This window comes from Oryzias melastigma, linkage group LG10 (genome assembly GCF_002922805.2).
Source record: "Oryzias melastigma strain HK-1 linkage group LG10, ASM292280v2, whole genome shotgun sequence".
Lineage (NCBI taxonomy): Eukaryota > Metazoa > Chordata > Actinopteri > Beloniformes > Adrianichthyidae > Oryzias > Oryzias melastigma.
In genome coordinates, this window is record NC_050521.1 from 29,193,883 (window position 1) to 29,206,721 (window position 12,839).

Genomic DNA, 12,839 nt, shown 5'->3' on the forward strand with positions numbered 1-12,839 from the left:
GTACTTCACAGTTGTGATTCTGTGGTTGTGTGTTTTTCAGGCATCAGGACAGAACAGGATCTTTACGTTCGGCTGATAGACTCTATGACCAAACAGGTGAGTCTTCCACACAATCACAGACAATGACCACACCCACGCATGACACACACTCATGCAAGCACCCCCCCCAACACACACACAGAGATCGTGGGCCGGTCAGCGTGTCACCGATCAATACAGCAACCAGCTTCAGCAAACTGATCAATAGGCTCTAATGTGTTGGAGCTACGACAACGATGCTGACACATTCTCTGTACACCCCCCTCCACCCCCACACTTGGTCACAGCCAGACCTGACCTCTGACTGCATATAGAGAACTGGACAGCACGACTCCGCCCCCCTGGTGTTTAAACAGGAAGTTCCTGCTGACTTCTATAGAGAAATAAACAGCTGTTCCTCAGTCATTCCATTGGCTTCTGTTTACAGGTTTAGACAGCAGAACTGTTAAACATGATTTCACATGAATAAAAGATGTAACTCCACCAATAACAGAAATTTATACAATTTCTATTTTATTGATGTCCCACCTGTTTTTCCCCCTCTTACATCTTTTACAAATCAGAATATAAATTTGAATAATCCTCCAGAATTTGAGGTTCTGTTGGAGCGGCTGGATGGCTCAGTGGGCTAAGTATAGAGTTTACATTCAGGAGACCTGGGTTCAGTTCCCAGGGTGTCCACTGATCCCCATCCAGATTGGGTCCTTAGACCCTTGACGCTGCAGCCTAACTGGGTCCCTGTGCCCCTCAAGTACAGGGTTGTGTCAGGAAGGGCATCCGGCGTAAAACTCCGCCAAATCACTGATGCTAAACAGTGGGTGCTGTTACGCTGTGGCGACCCCTCCACCCCCACCCAAAAAACAAAACAAAAAAACGAACAAAAAAAATGGGATAAGCCGAAAGGTAAATACGATTTGAGGTTCTGTTGAAAATATTGACCGTCCATTTGAGCAGATATTCTAATAGTTTACGTTATTAGCAACAATGTTCAGTGCGATCAGAGCAAAAACTGAAGGAACGTTATCTTTGACAGTAATATGTTTGTCAAAGATACACGTCGCCGCATGTATGCACGCTTTTGAATAATCCTGTTCCAAGGCTAAACGGACTCATTGTTTCAAGTAGTTTTTGTTGTTTTACGTGTATTTTATAGGATAATTGTAAAAACAGGAATGGTTTGACACAGCAAATATTTTAGAGAAGCTTTTAAGACACAAATTTTCAGCTCTCAAAATAGTAACCAAGAAAAAAGTTAAGCACTAGCTGCTAATATTTAGAAATGAAGTCAAAAGTCACTTTCTAAATGTGCTTAACGTCGTGATGAGTGATCCAAAGCGGGAAATTGTCCTCTTACTGCGTGTTTTTGTCCAGAAGATGAAACTCAAGTTTGTTTCAAAGACAAAGTCCACGGCTGTGGTGCAGCTGCTGGGCGGTTGACCCCTGATTAAAAGATTGTGGGTTCGATTTCCGCCTTAACAGCCCATGTGTCAAAGTGTCCTTGGCACTGATCCCCACATTGTCTCTGGTGGGAGGTCGGTTCCAGTGCCAGGACCAGACCCACCATCAGTGTGTCAATGTGTGCGACTGTAGAGCACTTTGGGCCTTCAAGGAAGGTAGAAAAATACTATACAAGTATACAACATTTATCATGTAACATTCAGTCGAATCAATCAAATTGAAGAAAAATCCACCATTTCTCTGATCAACAAACTATTTGTCATTAATTAATCATAAGTTATATATGATCACATGTTCAGTAAGTATCAATGAGGAGAGATGGGCGGCAGACATGTTGGTGTAGGCGGGATCTAAAGTCTTCTAAAGTGACGGGAAACATTCTTTAGGCCTGTATTCCGACTGGGAAAGCCCGATGGTCTGGACTGAGTCCGTTACATTTGGTCTTGATCCAGTCCTGGAGCTTTCAGTTGGTCTGTGTTCAGACTGGCGGTTCTGGATTGTTCTGTTTTGAACCAAAGCTTGTAAACGAAACCATGTGACTAAAGATCCCTTCAGTCATTGGTCAGCAGTTTTGAGGTAGGGTCAAGACAACAATGGATGTGCTTCGCTCTGCAACCCTTGACTTTTGAACCAGTTTTGAACGTCTGAAGGTCGACACTGTGTACTCGCTGCGAGCCGGTTACCAGGAAGAAGACGCTTCGTGTAGCAGCTGCAGTGCTGAGGAGACGACGGCTAAACTACTACTCTGTTTACATCCCATAATGCCCAGCTACGGTGGCTGTTTTGGTCCAGTTGTTCTGCTCTGAGCATGGAGTCTGTTCAGACAGAGGAAACTCAGAGTGAACCGTGAACTCATGATTGGTTGAATATTTTTTTTGTAGCTTTGAGGTTTCATCAGAAATGAATGGACTTAGCTTTGGATTGGACGGTTAATGCCTCTACGTCCTTCCTCATCTCTGAGGATGAGGAGGCGTTCTTCCTCCCAGGTCTTCAGAATCGTTGTAGGATCATCTGTACTGAATCTAATGAGAACAGTCTTTAGTGCTGCAGAATCAGCAGTCTGAAGCCAAAGACGTCCATATGTCAGGAAGACGAGTTCTCATGTCAGTGTCTTCATGGTTCACACTTTCATGTTTGTGTGTGTTACCTGCTGTTCACCCTGAAGTGTAGATGCAGACAAAGGAGAGCAGTGTGTAGATGCTGTGTAGATGTTGTCACTCTAACGCTGTTTGTGTTTGTGCAGCCCATCCTGTATGAAGGCCAGGACAAGAACCCGGAGATGTGCCGCGTCCTCCTCACTCACGAGATCATGTGCAGGTAAAAGCTCCTCCCACTCCCAACCGGACCTCCTTAAGGGAGGAGGCGCAGGGGTGGGGGCTCTGTTGGATAGAAACATTGACTGTAAAAATACTGGACTTCTCGAGCTATGAGGTCCCCGATTGGAAATGCATTACCTCTACTCCTCGTGAAAGTAGGCCGCCGCTTTCACCGTCACTTCCTGAAATGGATACCGCCATTTGCAAACAATCTTCAGTGATTGGTCTGAGTCATAGCTGAGTCATGGAATCTACAGGAAGTACTGTCACCAATCTGGAGGGCGTTTTGTTGTGAGTGTCCGCCTCTTTCCACGCCTCGACCACGAGACCGTGGGATGTAAACTGCTTCTACTTTAATAACGGCGAAGAATTGTACAAGTCATTGTTGAAGCCTTTGAGGGAGAACCATTCCAACATTTGATTCTGTCAGCGGTCCTTTGGGATTTACTTACATTTATTCCTTTTTGTCGAGATAAAAGGAGCATTTGGGTGACGCCGTGCCCGAACTGCGCGTGTCCCCTCTCGCGAGCTGCAACGTTACAGTCTGATCAGATGCACGTGAGAAGCGCGTTCAGCGGTATTTAAAATAAATAACCATCCTAACAAGTGAACAGCTGGATCTTTTTTCTGTTTAAAATACGACCAGGTCCTTTAAGTTTGTCTCGCGCTCCTCAGACGGCTGCGTCTAATTCAGGCTGAAGCTGGAAAAGTGAAGAAGATGAAACTTTGGTTGGTGATTTTATGGAGGAGCTGTACCATTCTGTATGATACACAACTTATAATTTATAAGCTACAATCAAAACAGTGAAAAAAAGAAAAACGAACGTTAAACAAACAAAAAGTCCAAAGCACATAACCTCAGAGTGAAATCTATTTCTACAGAGTAAATCCTCATCTAAAAATGTCGACAGCATGCTCCTCTTGTTGTTTTAAACTGCTGCATCGGTACATTCCATTGAGGAAAACAACAGTAGGACAATGATTGGTACATTGTTGAATTGTAAAGTAGGTGTTAAAAGGTCTTCAAGGGCCGCATTGATGAAGTCTGCTCCCATTGGCTACCCGTCATCTGTCAATCAAACCCCCCAGACGTTCGACGTCAGACCCACAAAGGCTCATTGAGCCATCTGATTGGTCAATTTATAACTCTAATAACTTGTGATAATGGAAAAAAATCTTTAAAAAAATTAGGATTAGAAAAAAGAAGTTAATCAGAAAGCAGCAGAGGAAGAATGATTATTCTGACATATAAAATGACTGAGAAATAACTGTCTGTTTCTCAATGTAAGTCAATGGGACTTTGGCCTTTTTGGAACCCAGTGGTACTTCCTCTATGGAACACGGAAGGAGGGGGCTTGCTCTGTTCAGTTTTTCTTATACAGTCAATAGATAGAAACTAGGTGTCTTTGACTGCTGGATTCTCTCTTTAGGGTGCGCCACAGTAGTGAATCCCCCTCCTCCTTTTGACCTTCTTCATCCATGATTCTCCTCTCTGTCTTCCTCCTTTCCTTCTGCATCCTTTCATCATCACTGTTCCTCCTCTCAACCCAGTGAACATTTCAGTGTGGGCCCCATGTGGTTTATCTTTGGGCTGAATTGGTGGGCCCCAGGTGGGTTTGTCCACGGGTTCCATGGTGGTCCATCTGCGTTTGCTCACACTGGCTTGAGTGGGGACTCAGTAGTCTGGCTCAATAGCAAGTGGAGCTCGCTAACTCGAGATGCTGTCCGCTGGGAAGCTTGTTTGCTTGGTACGCTGTCCAACCGGCGCCTGGTGAGCGTACAGACCCAGACCAGAGTCCCCACCTAAACCAGTGTGGGAAAACTCACCTGGGGCCACCAATTCAGCCCAAAGATAGACCATATGGGACCCACACTGAAATGTTCACTGGGATAATATCTCCATCTGCCTCCTCTGATCTCCAGGTCATCTCCCCTGATCTGATCCTCTGGATCCAGTCCTGATCCAACCTGGTCTCTCCCTAACAGAACCTGTTCCCACAGCTTCGTTGTGACTCTTCATCTACCTGCAGTAAAATAAGGAAATCCATCATTAATGATGTCATTAATGACATCATTAAGTGGGCCCCTTTTCTGGGCCTGGTCTTGGTGGGGGTGGGCCCTGTGCTGGGTGCCGGGCATGGCTGGGGGGCTGGTCTCTTGCTGTGTGTGGGGGCTGTATGACCCTGTCGTTAAGCTCTGGGGACTTCTGCGGTGGATCCTCCAGTCCTGGACGGGGGGCTGTCCTGGCTGTTGCTCCTGTCCCACCGTCCTTGGAGGCTCAGATACACAACTCTGTGTGAAGCTATGATTTCTGCATCGAGCCGTCCAGTTTCAACGTTCAGTCAATGTCAGGACGGGATTTGAACGTCAGGCGTCAGGCGTGATCTGGCTGTTGCTGTGGGGAGCTGTTACAAATCTGATCTATGAGGACAATGTATGTGTGTGTGTGTGTGAGAGTCTGTGTGTGTGTGTGTGGGGGGGGGGGTGAGTCTGTGTGTTTGAGTCTGGTTGTGAGTCTGTGTGTGTTGCTGCTTGCAGTTGTCTGGTGGTTGTGTTACCGTCTTTGGCCTGGGGGGTAACTCTATTAAGGCATCAGTTTGGAGGCTGAGCCGGGTTTGTTTTTGTCTCTGGGAGGGGCCCCGGTCCCGGAGGTCCCGGCTTTGCTCCTGGGGTCCGGTTTGTTTATGACACTTCTCTGGCAGTTTGGAGGAGCGTGTCACCACAGCAGCACCAGTGGGTTTCCATGCTAATTGGTCTCCTGGAACTTTCACTAATGGTTCCAAGTAGCTGGGGGAATAAATTATTGCGGCGAGTTGTGCGGCAGCAGTCAGCGAGGCTGACAGACACAAACACAGCGCTTACTTTCTGATTTCTCTGTACTTACAGATCAAACGGACTGATAAATGATTCATAAAGCGTCTCATTTGGCATTCGCTGCCTCCATTTGACGCTTGTTTGTCAAATGCCAATTTGATTCAGGACAGCATGTGGCCATGCAGGAGTGTAATTGGACGGCACAGGTCAAATGCACTTCCATTAATTTTTAAGACGCAGCGGAAGACGCGTTTAAGCCCCTCCCACTCGTCGGCCCGTCTGGGCCTGAAGGAACGTCATCTCCGTGCTGTTAGAGTTCTGGTCCTGAGGATCAGGTTTCTGCGGCAGACGGCTGCAGGTCTGAGCAGCCTCAGCGTCTTCTGGACAAATCGTCTGTGTGCCTCTGGAGGACGGGAATCCTTCGCTCTAAGGAGAGCCACAGAGTTCTGCAGGGTTCTGCAGGAGGTTCTGTACACGAGTCAGGAGGTTTCTGTCTCGTTCTCCCCTTTCTTTTATAAATGATGAGGAGGAGCGGCTCTCTGGAGTCTTTGCAGAACTGGCTGTTGAAGTTCTGGACGTGAAGAGTTCCTTCTCGTCCAGCTGCTTCCATAAACTGATCCAGAGACGTGATCTCATGCTGATCCCATTTCCTGGAAGCCCTCCAGCGTCTAAATGAGACTTTATTTGACCTGAAACGTGTTTCTGACTGAACTAATTGAAACTGGTTAGTGGCGTGCTGCGTTCAGGGTCTGCATGGAAACCCCTGTTTGAATGCACACACGCTCCTCTGGTTCTGGAGGCTTCTCTTCTCATCTCTGAGCTCTTGGACGTGAAGTGGTTCTGCTGCCAGCTCTGAATGGCCCGTTTGGGGCCTTCTGATTGGCTGAGGTTGTGCCTGCAGGCGCTGCTCAGGGCAGTGAAAACACTCCAATTCCCAAGGAAATAAGATGTTTAGAATCAATATTTTCATAAAAACTGTTGCAGAAAGACATGATGGACCAGTTTGAATCTCATGCATTTATCATCACTGCAGTTTAAATTCTTGCTTTTTCAAACCAACATGAAAGAAAAAAAGCAGAGATACAGTTTCTGTCTGGGAAAATAAAGGGTTAAATTCACCTGCATTTCTCTAAACAATTTCAAAGACAGAATTCTATCAAATTCATTATTATTATTAAAAGGTAAAATAAGATTGTCCTTCATTCGTCACACGGTCGGGAAATTTCAGGGTTACGGCAGCATTACAGATAGAAAAATTAGACAATTTACATATTTACAAAGAGAACAAAGTTATAGTGCGGAGATAAAAATAAAAAAAATGAAAAGAGGAAGCACTTGCACCGTGGATATGATTAATGTTAAAGAAATAGCACAACATATTTTTAAAGTGACTTGGATTGAGTATAAAATAACGTGACATTATTATTATTCCAGCTGATCCATTAAAACATTTATCAATAAATTATTAACTTTCTGCTCCAGGATAAATCCATCAATGAAAATATTAAAAAGTCTAATCTTACGGTGCGTTCAGTGTCCATGAATGGCCTGGACTCTGAACACCAGCGACGGTTTAGCGCTCCTCATAAACAGACTTATCCGTCTGTGCCCCCCCCACGCCTCCGCGGGTCCTGGCGGCCGTTCGGATGGAGCCGGTTTGCCCTCTGAATACCTGAGCGGCTTCTCTGGCGAAGAGCTGCAGACGGCTGGCTCGTTGTCAGGGCTGATGGGAGCTGGGGGGGTCCACAGTGTGCCCCCTTTGCTGGGTGTCGGCCAAGTCTGAGTGACCTTGGCTTGGGCTCTAACCAGCTGTACGCCGTACCGCTCTGGTGGTAAAATGCATCACATTCAGGCAGAAATGAGACTTCGACTGAAGTTACAGAACTCCTTCATGGTGGAATCATAGAAGCTGAAGACGTTTGACTCACTGAGAGGAAAACATCAACATTCCTGTCAGCAGATCCTTTTCACGGTGACGACAGACAGATTCTACATTAATAATAAAAGGTAACATTACCACTTTCAACAGAAAAATTTACAATTATTATTTTATGAATGTCCTGAACTGTATTTTTCAAAACTAAACCCAAATTTGAATATTCCTCCAATATTGGATGTTTTACTGAAAATATCGACCTGAGCAGATATTGTTCTAACAGGTTCTATTGTGACTGATGTTATTTGTACGTATTTTAAGTGCAGTCAGCACAAAAACTGATAGAAATTCCCATTTGATATCTTCAGTAAAGACTCACATCCTGCACTGACCGAACACATTTGAATCTCTTCCCAGGATAAATGTACTTGATGTTCTACAGGATGTTTTAGGGGAGGATTGTAGAAACAGGAACGGTTTGGTTCAGTGAAAATGTTCGTAGTTTCAGCTTTAAAAAGTTAATCTCTGGGTGAACGTATTTTAAGACATTACATGGAAATAGTCACTTTAATATTTTTGGCATCAGTTTCCATTAATTTAGTCATGTTTTACATTTATTTTCCTGGAGATCAGACACAGTTAAACAGAGAGTGACGTTGGAACCTGAGCTAACAGCAGCTCACTGACCGCAGGAGAAAACATCACAACAGGAATAAGTTTGACTTTAATGTCAGACATGCTGGAATGTCTGAGTTTAGATCTGTTTACAGGATTATGTGAGAACGGATATTTAGGAAACTTTTCACTGGGGAGAAAAGATCTTCTGCAGCTCCTCATAGCTAAAGCTAATGCTAGCGTTAGCATTAGCACAGATTAAAAGAATAAAATCATAATTCATAATCAAACAAGCATAACTCAGTGAAGTGTAACCTTTGTCTAACTTTAACCGGGTTGTCAGAGAGAAATAATGTTGAAGACAAATGTGTTTGCAGCATCTTACAGAACAATGTTAGACGGAAAAGGAATTTATTATTTTGATCGTTTAATCTGTTTGATAATCACTGACATAAAGATAAAGATGATCCAGGTTTTACTGTAGAACTCGGCAGAGGTCATGGATTTAGTAAAGGATTGGTTGTCTGAATATGATAACTTTCCACATTTTTTCTTTGCAACAGGATTTTTTAGTAAAGAGGATTTCCAAAATAATCACAAGATCTGCTTTTAAAAAAATGACTCCTTTAATTAAGCAGCATATCCAGTTAATATAAACCCCCCCCCCCCAATCTCCATCGTTGATATACGAACTAGAGCCCTGCTCTCTCCTTCAGCGAGGGCCGGTGGGGTGCAGCGAGGCCCGGTGGGGGTGCAGCGAGGGCCGGTGGGGTGCAGCGAGGGCCGGTGGGCGTGGCCCTGGGTGTCTTCTGCTGGTTTGACCTTTACCCGTTTTGGAACTGGCTATAATGTGACCAATCCCAGAGCGACTCACGTCTGCTTTCCTCTGTCTTCCTCTCCAGTCGATGCTGCGATAAGAAGAGCTGCGGGAACCGGAACGAGACCCCATCTGACCCCGTCATCATCGACAGGTAGGGTCACCTGCGTCCTCGTGTAGCTTTGACCGTCGCTGTTCTCCGTCTCATGACGTGTTTACTGTCAGTCATTGAACTGCTGAAGATTCCTGGTAAATCTTCTGTCAGTGAAGGCAGCATGGCTCCCTCAGCAAATTCCTCATGTTGTTTCTTCACATTCTCCAGCTTCCTGTTTTCCTGCTTGCAGTTTAAACACTTCCTGCTGGATTCGTTGTGTGAAACTCCAGTCAGGTGTTTGGGAGCATCTGCTTCTGAAAAGCTTCTGTGCCGACGCGGGTTTGGAAAGCTGTCAGCTTCCTTTGTCTCGTTTCTCACCTCGTCTGTGTGTGGGAGCGTTTAATCAACACCACAACGGAAAAGCTCGGATCCCGCAGTTTGGATCATGCGGCTCGGATCCCGCAGTTTGGATCATGCGGCTCGGATCCCGCGGCTCGGATCCCGCGGCTCGGATCCCGCAGTTTGGATCATGCGGCTCGGATCCTGCGGCTCGGATCCTGCGGCTCGGATCCCGCGGCTCGGATCCCGCGGCTCGGATCCCGCAGTTTGGATCATGCGGCTCGGATCCCGCGGCTCGGATCCCGCGGCTCGGATCCCGCAGTTTGGATCATGCGGCTCGGATCCCGCAGTTTGGATCACGCGGCTCGGATCCCGCGGCTCGGATCCCGCGGCTCGGGTCCCGCGGCACGGATCCCGCAGTTTGGATCACGTGGCTCGGATCCTGGAGGTCCGATCCTGCAGCTTGTGAGGTTTGTGTGTAAGTGTGTGTGTGTTTGGGGCGGTCCACATGACCCCCCCAACCTCGTGAGGTTTGTGGGCTCAGACTCTGGTGTTGGACGGACTCTCTCTCAGTCTGGGTTGAAGTCCGGACTCTGTGCCGATCAGGCGGTTCTCGACCCAGACTGGATCCTCGGGGTCCTTGTTGACCATCTTGGTGGTCTTTGTCTGGACTGGTTGGAACAGGAACTGGTCGTCTCCAAACGTCCCAGAAACCAGGATCTGAGATTTGACCACGGAGAGGTGGGATCCGTCCCCCTGGCGGCGTCCACTCCACCACAGCCAGCTTTTGTATGGCTTAGTGATGGAAGTTTGGATGCAGATGATCACCATGGAAACGTCCTGACACCGCCCTCTGTATTCGCCCTTTAGGCTCTGACATGGGGCGGCACGCTGGGGTAGTGGTTAGCACTCGTACCTCTCAGTGATAGGGTTCAAATCCCAGCATGCACACAGACACATTGGTATTCCGTGAATGTGGTCCCGGATTCTCTCGCAGTTTCAGGTTTTTCTCCGTCCAGAACAGCAGATTTATGCCCCCCCCTCCCCTCACTGCAGCTGCAGCTACAGCGAGGAGAGTAAAGTAAATCAAACTGGCTTGTTTGGACTGTAACATTTCACCCCCCCCATTTGATCCGATACAAAGCTGTGACCTCTGGGGGGTGGGGGGGTAATAAAATGTGCCTGTGGGCATGTTGCTGGGCGTGGAGCTGGGAGCGTCAGCTGGGGGGCTCGCTAATGGCGTGTGTGTGAATATAAATGCGTGGCGTGCTCCTCTCAGAGGTCGCTTTGTTTCCCCGTTTGCCCGTTAATGGCAGGAATTCTGCCGAGGCAGCAGAACGCCGCGCTGACGGATCGCCGCCACGCCGCTGTTATTACACGCTAATATTGCAATTAGATGGGCAGCCAAGTTGCCCAAGAGGGGCAATAAATTGCCTCATAGTGTCAAAATGTAGGGGGAGGATGAGCTCCAATTACCCAGCATGCACCACCCTCTGTGCTGCCTGACCATCAGCTTTAGCTATTAGCTGCGGTGGGGGGGGGGGGGGTCATGTGATGAAGAGTGACCTTTGACCCTAACACAGCAGCTCAGCCTCCCGATCACATGACCCATGCCCCCTCCCCCGGAACATGAATCCAGCTGCATGAACTCTGATGAGTCTGCAGGTGGTGGGATCGAACGTTATGAAAGGCTGTGCATCAGCGTGCAGCACTGTCAGTGATGAACTGGGATGGAGACGTGACATCTTCAGTAGTTAAACACTTTGTGTTGTTTCTGCATGGAAAGTGCTTTATAAATAAAGTTTGGATTGAATGTCTTTGTTTAGCTAACGGTAACTCCACCAGCGGTTATCGTGATGACATCACGAACATGAACTTCCCAGCAGAGAAGACCGCATCCGTTAGCAGAAATCGCGTTCAGAGCGCTAAAACCCGTCGTCGACGGAGTCCCAGCCGTCCGTACGGAAGGATCCGGGCTGTCGGATCATTAGGAATTCACCTCTGAGCTGTGGGCGGGACTGTTGGTGCAGAGTAAGCACACCCGCATTTCCCATCATCCCTGTGTTTACACTCTCTCCTGCTAGCTTACAGCCGTCACTCCACAACCTAACATCAGCAGTGCAGCAGAAATGGTGATCAATACCATTTCTATCCAGCCGTCCGGTTCTGATCCAGATCCGAGTCCAGACGAGGAAAAACCAAAGACGTTCATGGATCTATTTGTCTGACGGTGGAGGATCAGAAGCTGCATTTACATGGATAAAGTAATCGGATTAAACGCCTGATCAGAATAAAAATACGCCAGAATCTCCGTCTGATCTAGATAGGTGGCCTATACAGTTATTGATCCGATCAGATTGATCAGAATCTCCGTCTGATCTAGATAGGTGGCCTATACAGTTATTGATCTGATCGTGGTGCAGTCCTTCTGACTGGATCATTCCTGAGCTGGATGTTAATCACATGTAGACGGAGTGGCTTTTGAGCCCAACAGAACCGATCAGCTGATCTTGTGTTCCAGGAGAACCTCGTCTCAGAGCAGAGGGACGGCTTTGGGACGGTGTGGCGCTCTGGAAATGTCCCGCCCCGCTCCCCGCCATCCTATGAAATCACGTGAATCTCTTCTGGTGTTGGTGGTTTGTTGTGGTGGATAAAAAAATTCAGCACCGGCCAGAATTATTCAGAAAATACGTTTGAACAAACACTTTAAAAAATAAATCACGGCTCAGAGGAGCATCTGGCTACATGCTAGCAGCAGCCATGTTTGTGTCCTCCTCGCCGGTGGTTCTTGGTGTAAACAGTTCTTCACACGATCGATGTAAACGTTCCAAGCGGATCAAGTTTTCAGAACCACGTACACAATTCTAGTCCGATCTTTGATCAGAATAAAGACATTTTAGACATGTAAATGCAGCTAGAATGGGGCGGAGCTGGGATCTTGTGGCCCCGCCCAGCGTATCTTTTACATCACAAATATGATCCTTTTTAATCTGCTCCTGATTCACAAAGATCTGAAAAAAGGGAAACTCGGATAGTTTTAATCCATGTTTTCCTTCATCAAACGATACTGGATCACATTAAAAACCTTTTTCACCAGGATGGTTCTGGAGCCTGCTCCGGGACATTAAACCTGAACAAGTCCAAACGGGTCAGCAGCGTGTCGCAGAGTCCATGTTTTCTCATGGGGGGGTCACAGAGGCCAAAGAGACTGCAGGATTGCAAACATCACTGTTACTGTTGCTGTGGATCATCTGTGATGGTGAGAGGGTCGGGGGGGGGGTGCTGTCCCAGAACCTCCCGCTGGTTCCAGCACTGAGGTCTGAGCACGCTGGGACATGTTTCTGCTGAGAGCCTCAGCGACACCTCCCTCTGTCTGACCACAAACCACGGAGGAATCGCTCAGAAACTAAAGTCTCTGTCAGACGGATCTGTGAGGAGGAGGGAGGAGTAGGAGGAGGGAGGAGGTGGAGG

General features: G+C 47.3%; 1 protein-coding gene across 3 annotated transcripts in view; it reads left to right on the plus strand.

Moving 5' to 3' along the window:
- Positions 1–12,839, plus strand: part of LOC112137896 (transcription factor COE3) — a 78,826-nt gene that overhangs the window by 21,055 nt on the left and 44,932 nt on the right. For all 3 annotated transcript variants that reach the window (XM_024260437.2, XM_024260436.2, XM_024260438.2), the window contains exons 4-6: positions 41–96; positions 2,741–2,814; positions 9,021–9,089. In XM_024260437.2, coding sequence (XP_024116205.1) covers positions 41–96; positions 2,741–2,814; positions 9,021–9,089 — 199 coding nt within the window. The remainder of the gene's footprint in view (positions 1–40; positions 97–2,740; positions 2,815–9,020; positions 9,090–12,839) is intronic.